This window comes from Brachyistius frenatus, unplaced genomic scaffold (genome assembly GCF_029030835.1).
Source record: "Brachyistius frenatus isolate BFR_SWC_R1_liver_20210118 unplaced genomic scaffold, ASM2903083v1 Contig_93, whole genome shotgun sequence".
Taxonomy (NCBI): domain Eukaryota; kingdom Metazoa; phylum Chordata; class Actinopteri; family Embiotocidae; genus Brachyistius; species Brachyistius frenatus.
Window position 1 is genome coordinate 541651 of NW_027210692.1, and position 19330 is coordinate 560980.

Below are 19330 nucleotides of genomic sequence, written 5' to 3' on the forward strand. Positions count from 1 at the left end.
ATGTGACCCAATTACTTCGTCTGAGCAAAAAGGCAGACTATCTCCGAGCAGACATACAAATGCAGGCATGTGCACGCTCGCATTCAGACACATGCAGCACATGTGCTCGTTTGCATGGCTAATGCAGGCGTAGGCATTCAAGCAGGGACACACACACATACTGTCCACATGCAGGGACACACACACACACATACTGTCCACATGCAGGGGCACACACGTACTGTCCACATGCAGGGACACACACGTACTGTTCACATACAGGGGCACACACATACTGTCCACATGCACATTCAGTGGCTGCAGACCTCCAGGCAGATACATGTAAGTTGGAACACATCACCAACTGTATGTGCTGCATGAAAGCATCTAGGTTACTTACATCATTGCATGCTGACAAATTTACCTATCCATATATGAAAGCCCACACAATTCTCTGATTGGACTCTGATTGATTTTGTTTTTTTTACAACCCATTCAGCATACCCCGAATGCTCTGAAGACACCCGACAAAGAGTGCATTGTTTATTTTATTTCAACAAGGAGAATCCAACCAAAGTGCGGGTGCAGAGGATGCATGATTGATTGGCTTTATCGACGTGCGATTATCTTCACTTTAGACAGTCTTGTCGATGCACCGGCACTAAATCATCAGCATGCTACTCCCATCTCTCTCTCTCTCTCTCTCTCTTTCTCTCTCTCTCTCTCTCTCTCATCCTCTTCTTTAGCTACCCCACATGTTGTTAGCTCTCATTAGTGCTGCAGAATTATGTTTTGTGGCACCGGTTCCAGTCGTGCCTTCACTAAAGAGTCAGGTTTCACATAAGCACTACATTTTTTTTGTATTATATAGCAAACAGTATATTAAAAGAGTATTAATGCTACTATGATAATGTGGTTAAGAAAATACTCCTCTGCAATATGAAATACAATACAGATGAAATATGAAGCAAAGATTTGCTTTGGCCACCACTCCATGCAGTGAATGAAATGTATCTGACAATCAGATTTACATAAGACATCTGAAGGTGGCTTTTTCTTTTATGTATAACAAATGGAAATTAATGCATTTCACCATCAAACTCTCAATAAAATACCCATAATGCAAAGTCATTCTCTGCAGGTAGAGCCACTGCACAGTCCACTCTCTCATGTGCTTAGGGACAGGTTCAAGTGCCACTGTGTGGCTGGAAGCTGTCATTACATGACAAGTTAAACAATACCATTAGAGACTCAGGAGGAGGAGCGCTTAAACCTCCACTTAAGTAGCCTAAGGAACACTGACATTTGTCTGACAAGTCAATTAGACTGTGCCACCTGTGATTACCATCTCAAATGTTGAGTTTCAGTGTTACACTTTACTTTGATTGGGCTTGTTTCTACTACAGAGAATTTCACTGAGACTTCAATCAGTTGAATTGTGTTAAGGAAATTGATTAAGGGCTTACAAACTGCTTACATTTTTTTTTATCAGTTTCCTGACAAGATAAACATCATAATCATCCGAGTCCCACACAGATCAATCACTTAAGTGCTCCATGGTAACACTATGCTATAGTGGGTGGAACAGTGGGTGGATTTATTTAGTCAGGACAGATCACAACTTTATACAGCAGATACACTCTGCATTGTAACGTAGACTGCACCTCGAGGTTAAGCCTGCAGCAGTGATTGACTGTATAGTTCTATTTATTTTTAACAAAAATGTAAAAGTTGAGTTATTTTTAGACCTGCTATGACTTTTCATTTTCTCACATAAGTTTAAAGCAAACTGACTGTGGAAACATTTACTTTTGTTGTTGAGGTTTGGTGCAACTAAGACTTTGACTGTACTGTTGCGAGACCATATATCTCAAAATACCATCGTTTAATAGAGGACTGGGAAGTCTGTGGAGCATGAAAGGCAGGAGTGCAGGTTCACCACTGCTTTGCTTTGTTTGGCAGACCAAGTCAGGAGTATCAGTACAAACAGCGATGAAGAATCTCCTGCACATTAAACTAAGACATTAAGAAGTCCCCCAAAACCTGAGATAAAAATTTCTGGTCAATAAAAGTTGTCCAAAAAGTTAGAATATAACAAGAGGTTTAGACTTTAATTTGTTCATCAGTAGTGTCAAACAGAGCAACAGCACATGTTAATATTTTATTGTGGGTGAGCGATAATTGTTAAGGAGAAACAGGTGTGGGAAGGAAGAATAGTCATTTGAAAATCTACATATATAACTCTACGTATGCTGTAGCACCGTATGTTTGGCGTTTAAAGTGGTCAAGTCGTAAAAACACTGTTGCTATGGCAATGGCAACATGGATGGTGACTAGAAGCTACAGAGGCTAACAATTTAGTAAGCTAACGGGGGAGAGGGGGGTAACGCAATGCAAGAAGTCACAGAGAGAAAAGATGAGGCCGTTGGGAAGATCAACATTTTCATCAGACGTAGGCTATTATCTAATTTATGAAAGAAAACTCTACATGACTAAAATTACAAAATATTAGCATCCAACGAAAAATGAACTTCCGTGGCCTCTGCTATTTCTGTAAACGTCATAAACACGTCACAACTCAAACTCTGGAGTTATAGAAAATTTCAAGTTCTGACTTCGTGAATACCACAAGAGCGTTCATGTGGACTCTTCTCATGTGCGCGGGAAATACGACCCCATTTGAATGCAGCATTACATGTGGGGCATACCGCAAACCAAATCCAGAATAAAGTTTACCTGAAAAAATTGGTTTGATCCTGTTTAGCTCTAGATGCTTTCTTAGCTCTCTCTTTCCCAATTGTACAAAGGTAGATAAAAGAATCACTTTCATTGTGTATTACTCTGTAAACTACTGCACATTCATGTATTGTGGTTCATTTGTCTCAGGTCACCACATTTCCACATCTTTGAGCTTTTTATTCATTGTGACTGACTGCATTTGAAAATCTCTTTTGTTAGCAGAAGGTTTCGATGTTCCTTTAAGAACCTCCTAATGATTTACTGGGTCTTGCTCACTCACACGTTACTCGTTACTAATTAAAGCTCATCCAGGGGAAAAACGTGTTGAAGCCGACGCTCTATTTTGCACTCTTGATGAACCGAAAGGTTGAAATGGATACACTTTTGCACATTTTGGACAAAATTAACTTAATATTTCTCGACGACACACTTTGACCTTGGTAGTTTGGGAGTTTTTAATGCCAGTGTTACTTGCAAAAACTGTGTTTGGATTCATGTAGGAAGTGGCCTTAACAATTTTGAATGACACCTTATGTTTACAAAATGCATTAAAATAACATTTGGTCTAATGGCCATGCACTTATGCAGGGAAATTAGTGGATTAATGGATTTTAAACGGTACTAATGGAGTTCAAATTAATCACAGCAGCCTGGACACTTTGTTACTTCCAGTGTATTATCCTTAAATTATCCGAGAAGCTCAAAGATTTCGTCTGTCCATTAAAAAAATAAGTTAAAAATATGAGATAATGCAAGAAAATACGTATATAAATGTTTATTTCAAAATATGAGAATGACCATTTATGGTAAAGTTCAATAATATGCTGATATAACTTTTATAAGGGGTAAATTTAAAAGTATTTCTTTTAATATTCAGTACCACAAGCTCTTCCTCCATAAAGACCTAAAATATATATTTTTTTCCTCATAGACACCATGGCATGTGAACACAACCACTTCACACCACGGCAAACTTTGAAACGTTTAAATGTACAGTATTACCATCGTAAAAGCCTCAAGTTCTGCTTCATCGATATCAGGATCTGTTTCTGTCAAATCCCCAACACATGTTTCAAGCATTGAGACACACAAGACTTGAGCGTCTCAATAGGTGGCATTGCATTGTATAGTGCTGGAGTGGAGACGAAATTAAGCCTCTGCCTGCCATCATTTCTTCATAAATCGACTGTTTCGATTAATTTATATGACTTCGCTAAAGCAAAACCTCAATCCAAACTCTGCAGTGTCTGTAGCCACGGGAAGCAGGGATACAGCTCCTTCTAGTGGCTGACTGAGTAACTGAATGGGAGTCCCAAATACAGCCAGTTTCTGAAGAATGTTATACTTTATGCGAAGAAAGAGTGTAAAAGTGAAAATCTATTTTAATAATTGATAATATGTTTAAAAAAAACAAAAAACGAGATAAGGTATCACTTATCTCAATCAGTTTAGCAGGCACTGAGTGCAACATTGTTGTCACGATTCCTTCAGTAATAAAAATATTGGGCATAATCATTCCAAACTCAGACTCCAAACACCCCGTACACTTATTAGAGGGCTGGGATTTCATTTAAAGGGGCTCTGCAGAGATTTAGTATTGATAATTTCATAAAGTTGGGGTACCCACAAAAGACCAATTGTAAAAATAAGATGGTAAAACTTGAAGCAGCAGAGGCTGAGATAACAGGGCTATCAGTCTCGAGCATGGGTCAAACTATGAAATAAAAAAATCCCGACACTGTGCCCTACATTTCCCAACAGCATCTTTCAAACAGACTTCCCTTGGCCTCGACAACTTGTGATGCAAGCTCTGCTATAAAGCTGAAGTCTCAAAATCCTTCTGATGTATTGGAAGTAGTGGGTGGTTATTTTCTCCAACCTCAAGTTCCCTTCTGTTCTACAGAAGACATTATATATCTGTTTTCAAAGTTGAGTAGACGTGTAGCTGGCTGACATCTGTGTATTTAAAAAAAAAAAAAAAAAAGAACATTGAAAATGCATGTCTTTTTCATTGGCTTTGCTAATAATGGAACTAATAAAAAACGGACAATATGGAGATACACAGTTTGATACTTAAAGTTAACTAAACTTTGCAATCACGGGATGGAGATTTATATTTGGGTCCAATGGTCTGAATCCATTTCACTACAGAGTATAAAAAACATGTTTCCATTATTGTGAATTTTCAAAAATGGTCCCTACCTTTTAGGTAGAATTGATCAAATCACAGATGGAAATTAGCATCTCAACGCATCTGTTTTGGAATTGCTCGATTTGTAAGTTTTGAAAGATTTTACAGAGAGAAGGGTGAAGATTGAAAGAATTTAGCTATAAAAATATCTAAAAGCATAATTTTGACACATGGGGCACATAACAATTACAGGACAATAGCACGTAAGTACACAAATTATAAACACCCAGAATGCTTACTTAAATTTCACGTGGTCATTAAGTAGATTGTTTCAGGTTTGTGCCACTCTTTCCATAAAGTTTTATTCCTTTCTTAATCATTCACATTTTTGGGAAATGTTTAAATTACTGTTTTGTTTCTCTGGGAATTTTTTTTTTTTTTTCTGTGCTCTTGTCACTGATGTTCATATGTGCTTGTAGGCCTCTTTAGCCCCTATAAGATGCCACATTTGAATATTTGTGGTTCTCATGTGAACCACTGGTTTCAATAGTAAGCACTGTGGTTTTAGACTTGACATTTCAATTTGTTTGATCTGGTATGTGGCAATACTATTCAAACTATTTTTACATTTCATTTAAACATTTCATTGCTTATTGACGATTGCATGGATGATGCAGACATTTTACCAACTCTTTAAGTTGCAGTTAAACTTTTTTAGTCATAATTTGAAGCGAGTGTGAAAATTATTAGGTTGCAGTGAGTAACGAGGTAAGTAAACATATACTGTGATTATTCAGCAAACGTAACCCATGACAACAAAGCCATCTTCCTGCGGCTATGTAAGGAACACCGTTACTGGCCTCCCTGCAGTCCTACACACCAGCGGCTTCAGAGAGCTAATCAAGTCCCACTGCTGCCACTTGATTGGTTGGTTTTTGTCCTCTCCAAAGTGTTCAGAGTGCGTGATAGGTTGACTTTCTGTCTGTCCAGGCTGGAAGTGTTCCGTGATTGGACAATTACGTTCCCAGCACCTTGTTGGTTGACTCGACTTCGCTCCAAACTAGTGGAAGTGCGCGACTGGACAGTCCTTTCTCCCGTTAAAGTATTAACAGGACGTAACTGGTTGGCTCTCCCTCTGTCCAAACTGTTAACTGTGTTTAATTGGCTGCTTCTCCCATGCTCGACATTCCCGGGCCCGCCCGATTGGTTAGCCCTCCCTGTCTGCTGATTATTCAGGGTCTGCAGCTGGCTGGTCCTGTCTCTCTCAGGGAGTTTGGACTGAGCAGAGCTACTTCTGTCTGTGTTAATAGTTTGTATCCTCTGTCTGTCCCTTTCCCTCTCCAGACTGGTATCCCTGCGTACGTGTCCGCTCCTCTCTCTCTCCAGGCTGCTCTGGATCTCAGCTCTCCTCGCCAGAGCCTCTCTCAGCTGGGTGCGGAAAATCTCGATCTTCCCCTGCAGCTCCTGGAGCTCCCCTTCCCACAGGCTGGTCTGAGCAGCCCTGGTTCCCAGCGGGGAGAGCACCAAACCCGTGGAGGCCAGAGTCGAGACAGGACCCCCGTTGGCATGGAGGCTAATCTGTGGAGGAGAGATAAAACCCCCCAGGTTGCCCAGCCCCAACCCTCCGAGGCCGAGCCCGGGACGGCCGACCATCCCGGGCCTGCCGCGCACCGAGGCAGTGTGTGTGCGCAGGCGGTAGCTGTGGAGCGTTTCCAGGTCAAAGTGCACGCGTCTCTCCTTGGGTTCGTGGGATGGTGAGGAGTTACCGGTGTCCCCAGCTGTGGTGGAAGCAGGGAGGGATGTGGAAGGAGACGGTGGAGGAGGCTGATGCTGTTTCCTGTGGAGGGTGCAGTTCTCTGAGATACAAGAGGAGGGGCTAGTGAAAGAGAGGAAGATCACAGCAAAGGGCATATATCCAGTGAGATACACTATACAGCAGTACAAGGATACATTTTCCTACATATTTAAATAGAATAACTACAATTAAAATGAAGTTGGTCTTGTTTTGAGAATAGAAATATGATTCAAGCGTAGAATTAGCAAAATTATCTGACTTAAATCATGTTACATGCTTTGTCTTGATAGGAATATTTGAAAAAAAAACAAAAACAACATCTTTTTTTTAAAAAATTTTTTTAACTTAAGACAGGGGTTATGTCCAGTTTTTGGGTTACTGAATGCACCACAGGACTGTCACTGCAAAAAGTCTCCTTAAAAATGAATTTTGTTGTCAAGTCATAAAAGTGCAACAATCTGCCAAAGCAGCAAGACCAACTCAACCTGTTTGTTATACGGATTGATTTGTTTAAAATAAATAGTTTGACGTCATGTGAAATATGCTCACTCGCTTTCTTGCCGAGAGTTGGATGAGAAGATTGATGAAACACTGGATGGTGTCAGCAGCTGCCAAGTGCAGATTAAACGAGATATGTAAAGGCCTTAATGAGTGAGCTCTGGAGGTGCTGGTAGGCAGATTTTGTTGCCTTTGGACAGAGCAAGGCTAGCGGTTTCTCCCGAGCTGGCCGTAGCTTCATGTAACATCACTGACATACGAGTGGTGTCTCATCTAACTTCAAGCAAGAAAGCAAAATAGCATACTTCTCAGAAACTGGCTGCAGATTTTTCAAGGAAAAAAACCAAACTATTTTTGGTACAGATACGACAACAGGAACAAAGATTTAAGGTAAATGAAAAATGAAGCTATTCCATGAAATATGTTCATAATTAATGGCAACCTGAATTTGAAAAAATGGCAAAATGTGACTATCTTTAAGTCAGTGACTTCATTACTTTTGGTCGAGGTCGGTCAGCTCCTTCCCAACATCCTCATACGTGGTGTGGAGGGCTCTGTGAATTTTCTGCAAGCACAGAATATGATTAGTAAAATGAAATTTGTTATGAATTCATCTGATCTGAAATAAATCAGGAGACATGAATTTCTAAGAGCTATTATTCTATTCAGTTGTACAGAACACTGGGGACAGCTATTCTTCACAAATTCTGCTGTAGTGTTCTTTTGAATAATTTAATCAGATAATTGTAATTCAGTGAGAGACAGTTCTTTTCTGCTTAAAATTTTCAGAGAGGTTAAAATGTCAGTTGCTTAAGCCCTTTCTGATTTAAGTACCAAAGTGCTTAGGTTAGTTTGAACATCTCCAAACCAACTTTTAAGGAATGACTGTGCTTTAATTTTTTCCGATCTGTATACATCGGAAGATGTGTGTGGGAAAATGAGACTTTCACTAAGGATTAGCTTGACGGACTACCACAGCTGTCACGCTTTTAGATAGCTGCGCTTGTTTGGTGATGAAAGTTACAGGCTGCCCGAGAGTGGTTGCCCTTTTGGAGAGACGCAGAAAACAAATGTGAGCAATCTTGATATTCCCATGCTAGTTCCATTATTCACTCAAACATATCGCCACAGGCGCCTCATTTGGTAGTGACTGGAGTTTCATAAACAAAACAAAATATGACCTTTAAATTCCCAAATTGTGGTTCCTTCGTGTATGTTGTCATAAACGCAGATTCTCTAATTGCAGAACGAGCCTCTTGAGGATCATATTTATTAATTAACTTTGTGTTCATTTGTTGGAAAATAACAGATTTGAATATCGTGCAAAATAAAGAATATTTAAAACTATTTTGCAGACAGGAATCTGAATATATCGGACCGTTTAATGATCTGTATAAGATGTGTACAAATCATCTTCCTCAGAGCCTCAAAAGGCTAAAATAACAAAGGCATGAATACAGTAATGAATCAGTTAATAAAGCGCTGCCAACGGGAAGCTGTTAATAACTTTTTTGCTTAGCTTAAATAGTTTGAATTAACTTGTTAATTTATGGAGCCCATTAAAACTTAATTTGGTAACTAACAAAGTAGTTAATTTGTGTTAATTACTGCAATTAGCTTAATACTAAAAGTGTTTAATTGAATCTGTCTTTTAAAACAAACAGTTTTAAGAATAATAATCTAATTTTGGACTGTTATTTTTAGTTTCCGACAGTAGAGGGAGCAGGTTATCTGCAAGAAAAGTACGAGCTCCAGGGGGCAAGGATATCTCCCAGCAGTGTGCTTTTGTGTTTGTGTGTGTGTGTGTGTGTGTGCTTGTAAAGTGTGTGTCGTTACGTGTGCATCTAACACCATGTAATGTGAAGATTAAAGCCGGTCTTTGAGCATCTTTTCTGCGTGTGTGTGTGTGTGTGTGTGTGTGTGTGTGTGTGCGTGTGTGTGTGTGTGTGTGTGTGTGTGTGTGTGTGTGCGTGTGTGCGCGCTCATACATGCACATGTGATCTGTGTTTACTCACCTGGCTGGTGTGCAGCCAGTACTGCAGTGTGTGCGTGCGCCGGAGGCGAGGGATGACCAGGTGATAGAAGGTGTGCTCACCTGCCAAGGTCAGCAAGGCTCCACCCACCCCCATACACAGCAGCACAAACAGGCCGGAAAAGTGCTGGATCCCCATCTGTAGAGTCTGAGGGGGCAGTGACAGAAAGAGAGCAGGAGCGAGAGCGAAAGAAAAGTTGGGGGAGTGACTCAGATTAGTGAAGACTTAAGGCGACAGAGAGGAAAATACAGAGATTGATGATTTGTATTTACATAATTACCATTTAGGCCATTTTGTGAGAGTGCAATTGATATTCCGCTGTTGTGTATCTCGTTTGACTGTGTAAGCCCATATGAATAGAAAACGAAGGGAAGACGGCAACGGCGTAAAAGACACACGTTTGGGAAGAAAAGGATGCCGATAAGGGAACAGAACAAGGCGGAGGCGAAAGTGAGAGTAATGGAAAGAAACAGAAGTTAGCAGGGAGACGGTAAGAGAACATGGCGGTTAATTGAGGAGCAGTTTGTTCCCATTTGGTTCATCTGCATCCCTCTTGACATAATGTCTATCTCGTATGAGGCTTTCATGAGCCTGGAGGAAGTGGAAGATGCAGTGGCGAGTTTTTCCAGTGCTCTCTAATCACGCAGCCTCCACCCAGCTCATTTCTGCTCTGCCTCCGATGGCAATTAGCCCCATGCTGACTCGGCAAATTCATCAGCGACAACACTAAACCTCCTTTTGCTCCCAATCCAGAGGGCAAGTTCACACTAACGTCCAGATTGTTCGAGAGCAGCCCACTCGCTTGGCTTCAAATGGGATGAATGGTAATAACTTTCTGATGCAGGGTGAAGTTAAGGTTTTCATTTCATTGGCAAAACCTACGACTGCGTAATTACGTTTGTTGTAATAATATGATTCAACTTTGAAGTGGGCTTTGAAAGGGATGGCCAAAAGCAGTTGAATCGCTTCTCTATTCACGAACAAGAGATATAGACAGAGACAGGGCGCTCCGTCTAGAGAATCCCGGTTCCTTTTAAAAGAGTGAAAGAAAAAAGGGAGTGCAAGAACTCAGAGTACTCCTCTGTAACACGCACAAGACTCAAATAAGTATTGACACTCAGACAGTACGTAACTGCACCTCTAGTTAAGGTCAGTGAATGGGCCTGAGTTTATGTGATTGTACGTCTTTGTCCATATGTGAAAGTGTCTGTCAACGTATGTGTGCTTAGCCGGCAGGCAATCTTGCCTGTGTCCCAAAGGGAGTCTCATTTATAGAAGTACAGCGGCACGAGGCTCCGCTTTGCACACAACACACGTACACAACACATGAGCATAAACACACTCTCCTGTCGATGACTTACCTCGGTGACTGCAAAGACTCTCTTCCCACAGGGTACAACCTTATACCATTTGTCATGTAGCATGTCCATGAAGCCGTCAGACTTGTAGCGACTCACAAACTCTGACACATTACGGGTTAGAGGAGAGCCCTGGGGAAGGCCTATGCCGTAGCCTGGAAGACGAGACAGACATAGATGTAAGTACATGTGGAAAGGTAACAGACCTGAGAGCTACAGCAAAGCTCGAGGAAGAGAATCTCCAACTTGGTGCTTTTTTTTGTGTGCAGGAAAGATGCAGTCAGCCGGTTGTAGTTAGCCAAAGGGTAGATGCCCTCTGGAAAAAAAAGGGAGATTTATGGGTTTACACCCTTCAGTTAGAATCCAAATCAACCATGTTTTCTGCCAAAGTAGAGTGCATATACATTGTCCCGGGCTTTATCTGCCTAGCAATTGTGAAGGGAGATGAAATACAAAAGCCAGTGGAGGTGTCCATTGTTGTACAGAACACATAGTTGGCCGTTTGCTCCCTTTGCTATTGTCTGAGAACCTTTTCACTCCATAACGGTCAGCAAATCTGAAGCACAGACTGGACGGCATTCATGTCTTTTCAGATGGTCATGGATGTCAACAGGGGGGCGTGATTTAAACGTCCAACTGTGAGCAGCCAAGTGTCAGGCCAAAGCATGTAATGCATTTGTCAGTACACGAGAGGATACCGTGTCAGTGTCACGTTTTGTGTCTCCCAGGCATGAAAAGGACACGGGTGTACACAGGGTCGAAAGTACAAGAAATGAAGTACGAAGAGCAAGTCTACATAGAGAGAGGGTCGAGGGCTATTGGACAGAACACGGGACTTTCACCCAGCAGACTCACGTTCAAGTCCATGAGAGAGCAAAAGTCAATGTTGATTTAGTAAGTAATTTACTTACTCAAAACTACCTAACGTATTTAACGCTTTGGCATGATACTGGGTTGATGTGAGAGAAGGCAAACATTTTTGGCCCTTCTGGTCTTTCTGTTGGGGTGTTGTGAGGGACTGGACTTGTTTTCCATTTTGAAATTTTACATGAGAAGGCAAAATGTCATGGCTGATACCGATTTCCGTTCCCAATCTCTCACCACCCCACTAAAAATCTGTCAGATGAGGCAATTTTTAGGCTCATATCAAATATTCTGATCCCAGCTTAAGGAATGAAGTGGGATTCAAGTCTGACTCCACCCTCTTGACTCCCTTTGGTGGATAAGATGCTCGTATTTTACCTGACTGCACCTCTTACGTGCGGTTACATTCCCTTTGGTTACTGTCACATGGCTGTGCCCTGCATAAATCACTTACATGTAAATGACATTTCAAACACCACCTCCTGGAACTTTGCTTCTGCTGCGAGGTGAAACTTAAAATTTAGATGCAGAAATGTCAAAGTCGTGTATTTTATGTTATCAGCCCTCTATAAAGACGACTTTTTTTTTTTACTCTTTTCTCACCTGTACCCCCATACTCCCTTCCCTTGTCACCCTGAATAAACATCACTGGTTTCTTTTTCTTCTTTCCTGTGCGCTTTAATGTTTCCATTTGATCAGATTTAACTCAATTTCAGCCAAAGTTTTCAGACGAGAATGCCTGAAGCGCGCGTGAAGAATATTAAGGCGTACAAGGCACTTCACACTAGTTTAGCCATCAACCTGTATGTGTTTTACTCCGTTTACTGGTAGTTTTAGTTGACACATACTTTGAAGCGGATACACGAATTCACCAGCTACGGAATCCGTTTTGTCACTACATTTCCAGATTCCATACAAATTCATCGACAAAGCATCAAAAATAATTGGACATCCTACCTCTCGCCTATCCTAACCTCATCACCAGAGCTGTCAGTTTCAAAGCAGTTTTGGAGTCCATAACGCAGATCCTCCACTCCACTTCACACTCATCCCCTCCGGATACAGATACAAGATGTAGTTTTGTATAAAGGCCGAACAAGGGCCAGTTTCACGCCATGTACATGAGAACTTGATAACACGCTGATTTGATAGACTCTTAACAGATCTTGTTCCCTCGATGATAACATTCCTTTCCAGTTATGTAACTAGCCTTTTGTTGTTGGTGGTTATTGTATAAGCATGAGTAATTAATTTTCATGTTCACAACACTTTGTGAGGAAGCAAATCATCTTAAAATGAATGCATCACATTTAGCAATAAATAAAATACATTTCCACCGGCTTTATATCAGATCAGTTTGCATATAGTTCTATATTTATGTACAAAATCTGAGCGCTGATGCATGACTGATAACGGTTAACATGCATGTGTCACAGATTTGGATTTAATAGCTTAAAAGGCAGTAATTTAAATCATTATTATAGTTCATTAAATATTAATCTGTACTTGATTTGTAGGAACTGTTACATCATCAATTGATTAGTATTGCCTTGGACTTTTGTATTTCCCTCCAGTGAAACAAGAGGAGTAATGAGAACAGGCACAACAATAAAATATGCAGAAATAAAATTATAGAACTACAATATTTTCAATTCAGTAACAGATTTGAGTACTTTTTTCTTTCACCAGTGTTTATTGCTTTAATTTCTGTCGCGGCACATTTATGTATCACTGCTTGATAGCTGGAGAGAAATGTCGGCCTTTCACAGACTTGCATGCATTTTGCATTACAAGCAACATTTCCGTAGGTACAAAGTGAAAGAAATATGTCCCTCAGCTTTGAATGAAAAGACCCTCTCTGAGATTTATTGCTCTACAAGCCCTCCTGGGGTTGTTTGTTTCATTTCATCTGTAAAAGACACAGCCATGCCAACAGCGTTGGTGGTTGTCTCAGACTTGGCAGCTGTTTGTCAGGATACATTTGTGTGTGTGTGTGTGTGTGTTATAGGGCTGTCAAGGTAGGTGAGCCTAATGGGGGTTGCGGACAGAAACAGGGAATAGCAAAGGTTCCCGCAACTGTCACACTCTGCTTCCTACATAACAAAGACTGTCTTCACTTCCCTCCCTTTGCTCTTACCCTCCTTTATCCTCACTTCCCTTCCAGTTGCTTCTCCTCTCATGTGCCCCCGGTCTTCTCCCTCATCCTTCCTCCTTTCCCGTCCGAGGTCATTTTTCTCCCACCATTGCCGCCGTTTCCCTCCCCGTTAGTCCTCCTCCTTATCGCTGTCGTCCCTTCACTTTTGTTCAATTTCTGCCTCACTCCATTCTTCTCTTTATCTCGCAGCTCCTCTCCCGAGTCCACTGCTTTGTCTCTTGTACGTCTCCTTCCTCCTTCTTTTTTCTCCAGAAATACAGAAAGTATTTTTCTGTCCTCAGCCTATCTCCATCCACATTTTCATTTTAGAGCTCTCAGCCAAATAGTGAAATACAAGTGGGCAGCCACTTGTCATTTGTTTTGATTCTTTCCCCCCAGACCTTCACATATTCCATCAGAAGTCCTCAAGTCCCAAAGCTGTCAGTCAAATCCCCGACACACCTAGTTGCTCAGGGACACATGTCAAGTTGTATTTAAAAGGACTCCATGGGTTTGCAAAAACTACTATTTTATTTTGAAAATACATATGAAACACGCACCTGTCTTCTGTGCAATCTGTGATCTTTTATAACTTTAATATTAAATTAATCTTTCAACTGCTGCATGTTCATGTTGTCTTTGCTCCTAAGCACTGCTTTTGGCTGGCATAGGTGTTTTTCATGGATTTCTGTTCATGAACTTTTTGTACTTCATTAATTGCCATTAGACAAATAAAACACACATTTTTCTTTGTACTACATGATTTTACCTAGTCTTTGTGGATGTTTAGTTCAAATATAGGAAATGAACTTGGTCTTCATAATAATGATGTAATCAGTGATAAAGAAGGGTTGTATGGTATGTTGCAGGCCTACATTTCTAATATGTATTTCTAGTTTAGTTGTGAAAAGGATTTAGGTTAACTGACGGGTTAAAATTCTCCTTAAAGACCCACAAAACCTGGTGTAAAATCTCTCAGCAACAAATGGTCATGACCAAATAACCAAAAATCAAAGTTCAATGTCTGGAAAAGAAAAAAAGTGAGATTTGATTGACAGGTGCATCTCCTCCAGACCACATAAACAAACAGCTAAGCAACTGTTGTCCCACATATCTCATCCAAATATGGCCACAAATCTAATTGGTGCCTGCATATATAGCCTGTGACCTTCATGTGGCCCTGACTTTCATCTTTCATCTGCCCACTTCAAACCAGTGAGAAAAGTGCAGACGAAAACAACACAGACAGAACATTCTAAAATAACCAAAAAAACAACACACCTCCAACCTGAGAAAATGATGCGTTCCTGTAGGAGCCCACAGCACATAACACAGACACTGAGTGACAAAACAGGTTTTCAAAGACTTTTGAAAAGAAATGCTTGTTGTAGCTGCTGTCAGTTTACACAGACAGTCAATGGAAACTTGTATTATGGATAAATCTGGGTCAGAAAGAGATCCTCAATGTTGACGGTTTAACATCCAGGTTAAGTTTTTACGTTTAAGTGCTTCGTATTTATAAAATCCACAATTTTGGGGTTGCAATTAATGAGTAGTTTAATTATTATTTTTCTCAATTAATCCCTGCTTCTATAAAATGCAGAAAAAAAGAGGTAAATCTCCACTACATTTATCCAAAGTTGAGGTGACATCTTTACTCTGCATTTTTGTTGTTGTTGTTGTCTGACCCAAAACCCAAAACATGCAGCTTACTATCACGAGATAAGAAATGCAGCCAATCCTCCTAAAAATGAAGCTGTAACTGGGGAATGTTTATCATTTTTCTTCTAAATTGCTATAAATTATCAATCATTTATCAAAACAGTAGCTGATTTCTGCCAATAAACTAATCATTTCAGCTCAACATAATTTGGCTTTTATCAGTCCATTCTGTTAGAATAAGAATATGCTTCTTTTTTTGAATGCCACATCCCCCCCCCCCCCCACGCACACACACACACACAAAGCTGACAAAGGCATCTGTACGTCACTACTACCCGACCAACAAACACTCTCACCCCGGCAAAGGAAACTTCTGCCAGCCTCATTTTGATCTCCAGACGTGCTCTGTCCTGCTTGACTGAGCTTGTGTAGACCACTTACGCACACAGGAACATGTGTACATACTTACTTACTTATGTACGTACGCACACGCACACGCACACGCACACGCACACACACACACACACACACACACACACACACACACACACACACACACACACACACACACACACACACACACACACACATTCAAACAAGCAGCGAGTTGCTCTGTGTTCAGTGGCAATATTATTAATGGGGTGTGTCTAGGCTGTCGTAAACATCTCCCAACAGCACTCAGCGCAAACAGAAGCACGGCGACTCCCCCACATCTCTCTACACTTAAGCAGGCTGAAGATTTGAGCAGTGCACCTTGCCTGCAGCGACTCCACAGCCCCAATTCCTCCGTCTCTCCCTTCCTCTGTATCTCCTGACCACAAACCGCTCCATAAATCCAGCAGGCATCCACATATGGCCCAAATAACCCCCCCCCACCCCTTCTTCTTCTTCCTTTTCCATCCTTTCTCGCTCCCTCTGTCCTTCCTCCCCCCTCCCTCACTCCATCTGCTGGGGGTGAAGGTTTGTCTTGATTAGGGGACTCTGTTGGCTGGCTCTTTTATCACTCGCTGTGCAGAAAGGCGCAAACTGGCAGTGGGCAAATGAAAGCCCTCTATCTCCTTCTTATGCTCAACTCCCACCTCACTCACAACCCCCCTCCCCCTCCCTCACACACACCCTCCTCCTCACTGGCCCTTGCTTTCTCCACCTTTGTTGTTCTTTCTCTTACTTACTTTTTTCCTTTCGTATTCTGTCTTTTGTTTTCGTTTTCCCCCCCGATAATCTCCTCCTCCTCCTCCTCTTCATGTTTTTTTTTCCCCCTCTCACATTTCCTGCCTGGGCTGTTTCCTGCTCTTTCTTCTCATACCGCTCAGAATTATTCACCTCCATGCCACTCTTCCTCACGCAGTATATTGGGGTGAATAGCTACTTGAAGGTGGCGCAGATTCTTCGCCTGCATTTTTTGTGTAGACAATAAATCAAGTAGTCATCAAACTGACTCACTCTGCACACCAATGAGACATGCTTTCTCATCTCGACAATCGGGAGTAATGCCACTGCGATGTCTCTGGGCTCATTTTGTCTCATGCAGTGAAGAAAGCAGCAGATAATCTCCAGTGAACAAGGGTTGCACGGAGAGGAGGGAATGTGGGAGTAGGGTCTTTCCGAGGCTACGCTTTGATTGATGGAGAATTGCTATCAAAGTCGGTGTTTGGTCTCATGTGGCACCCGTACGAGTATCTATTTACTGTCTGTATATGTGTTTTTGTGTCTGTCTCAGGGATACAGGGAGAAAAGAAAAAGAAAAGAAATACACATGTAGAGCAATATGCATGCACATAAAAGCACATCGATGAGCACGCATGCTCATTTAGTCCCTGTAAAAAAAAAAAAAAAAAAACTTTCTGTGACTCAGCTGCGTTCAGGTTAGAGGTTAAATGTTTGATATATCCAATAAATGTGTTCCGCCAGCAGAAATTTCACTTCAAAGTCACCTTTAGAAGGTGCAGATGTGCAGATGGCATGTGACTGGAATACTGTAAAACTTTCAATAATGGCTAGAACCTTTTATTTACCTCAATAAAAGGGGGGACCGGGCTTTTATGAGAGCCGGGAAATCATTTCTTTTGGCAAGTCGTCAGCAGCCATTATTTCTAAAAGTGATAGAATTTATTTTGTGCATGTGTGCGTACATATCAGTGCTACTAATCCTACTCCTGCTACGGAACTGCAACTAATACCACGTTTGCAAGGAAAGCAATCACAAACAGGATTTATTATTGGTGATTTGTCATGAGCTGTTGAACACGATATATAATTGGTCTTTTAACCAAAGTATGCAAACCTCAAAACATAATGAAATAAGACCTTGATGACTTACTGATATTTTGACAAACAGAGGCAAAGCTGCTCACATTCGTACTTGCAGATTATTGGAATTTAAAACATTACGTACAGCCAACATGCAGCATATAAGTTTTGGGAATATTCAAAAGCTTCTATTAATCTAATATTAAAACTTTTTTGGGATTTAGTTTGAGTGACACACGTACACAAGTTAAAAGCGCGGGAGGAGAAGAGAGCATAACTCTAAAATTCACCTTTGTAAAACATGTACACGTTTCCATGCATGCATATGCTGTATACAATTTTCAGACAGAACAAAAAGCATTAACATTTGCTTTGAAAAATATCTCGCCTTTGAAAGTCCAAAAGGAAAAGAGTCTCCTTAGCAAAAAGCACAAAAGGCACACAAAAATCAGTGAACACACCCTCAGACACACACTTGCATGAGCCCAAACATTCATTGTAGCAACCGTACGAGAGCTCAAAGACGCTAACACCCGGTGTGGGTCATTAGCTGTTTTCTGAGCGGCGGAAGATTTGTTAGGACGATTCCTGAACCGTGTTGCAGTTAAGTTGAACCTGGGAGCTTCAGGTCTAAAGTCTTCTGATTGGGCAGTGGCATTAATAATAGATGCTGGAGCGCTTTTAGCCTGCAGCGTTATAAGTTCACGCAGCGTATTATTCTGTCAGTCATGTACCTAAATAAAGCATTTGATCTGAATGTGGGACTTGTAATATACGTGTGTGTGTTGATACATGCAGATGTGCATGCTTCAGGGTGTATACAGCGTGTGTGTGTATGTGCAAGTAATGAGTAAAAAGGTATAAAAGTGTGATTGCATACACAAATGAGCGAGCCAGTTTCAGGGGGTGTGTGTGTTCATCAAATTATAGGGACGGATCAAAGAGGAAATTCCTACATGGTTTGTTTATTTTAGAATATTAAGACTAGGTTTAAGGTTAAGACAAAGGTTATTATAAAGAATGAGGTCAGACACATTGGGGGTTTTGGTTTCAGTTAGGATGAGCAAGGAAGTAAGATTTTTATAGCACTTTTCAAAGAGCAACAAAGTTCTGTATAAATAGAAAAAGGAAATAAAGATAAAAAAGATATTAAAAACAAAGGGGAAAAAAATTGTTAAAAAACAAAAAATTCTGTTATGATCAAGATAAAGGCACAATGTTTCAAGATGCTTTTTAAAAACTGTCCCCCAGTGTGACTGCAACTCCTTCCAAGTGATAATAACAAGTGTGTGAGCGTGTCTACCTTCAATGGCAAAAGGCTTCCCCACAGTGAGCAGCTTGCAGTCTGCGTCGATTGAGACTTCAAAGTCCAACAGTGCTTTATCCATGATGAACGCATCCAGGGCAGGAGGATCTGTCCTTCACCGCCAACACAAAAACACAGACATGACAAAGAGAGAGAGAAGCATTAATTAAAGACGACTAACCTCAAATTTTTTACAAATGACCTATAAATCCTAAAAACCTTTTTCTGAGTCTCCAGACCCGTTCAGGAACTCTGGATTTGAGCTCCGTTATTGCACTTTGTCATTTATACAGAGGATGAGATTACCTGCATTCTAATGCACTATGTAAACACATACATCATTACCTAAACCAACAGCCTCTGTGGCGCACTGATAAGGCATTAATACACACCGCAGACGACTCTACTACTCTGACAATATCGATCCAATTGACCCTAACTGACCACTAATTATAGACTCTTCCTCTGTGTGCAGCCCGAGCTGCTGACGACGACTGACAGCGGATATGAGGCGCAAAAACACAGTGTCTGAGTAACACACCTGCACACAGACACACTGATAAAGAAGAAAAGATGCATAT

The 19330-nt window shown here is 41.0% G+C and overlaps 1 protein-coding gene across 2 annotated transcripts in view; it reads right to left on the bottom strand.

Moving 5' to 3' along the window:
• Positions 1-530: 530 nt before the first annotated feature.
• The window catches only part of grin3ba (glutamate receptor, ionotropic, N-methyl-D-aspartate 3Ba), a 72070-nt gene continuing 53270 nt past the window's right edge, over positions 531-19330 (bottom strand). The window contains exons 8-12 of one of the 2 annotated variants that reach the window (XM_069710659.1): positions 18747-18862; positions 10537-10688; positions 9158-9322; positions 7640-7707; positions 531-6725 (exon numbers count right to left, since the gene is read on the bottom strand). In XM_069710659.1, coding sequence (XP_069566760.1) covers positions 5750-6725; positions 7640-7707; positions 9158-9322; positions 10537-10688; positions 18747-18862 — 1477 coding nt within the window. In that variant the 3' untranslated portion in view covers positions 531-5749. The remainder of the gene's footprint in view (positions 6726-7639; positions 7708-9157; positions 9323-10536; positions 10689-18746; positions 18863-19330) is intronic. The other variant, XM_069710660.1, reaches the window with a different exon arrangement.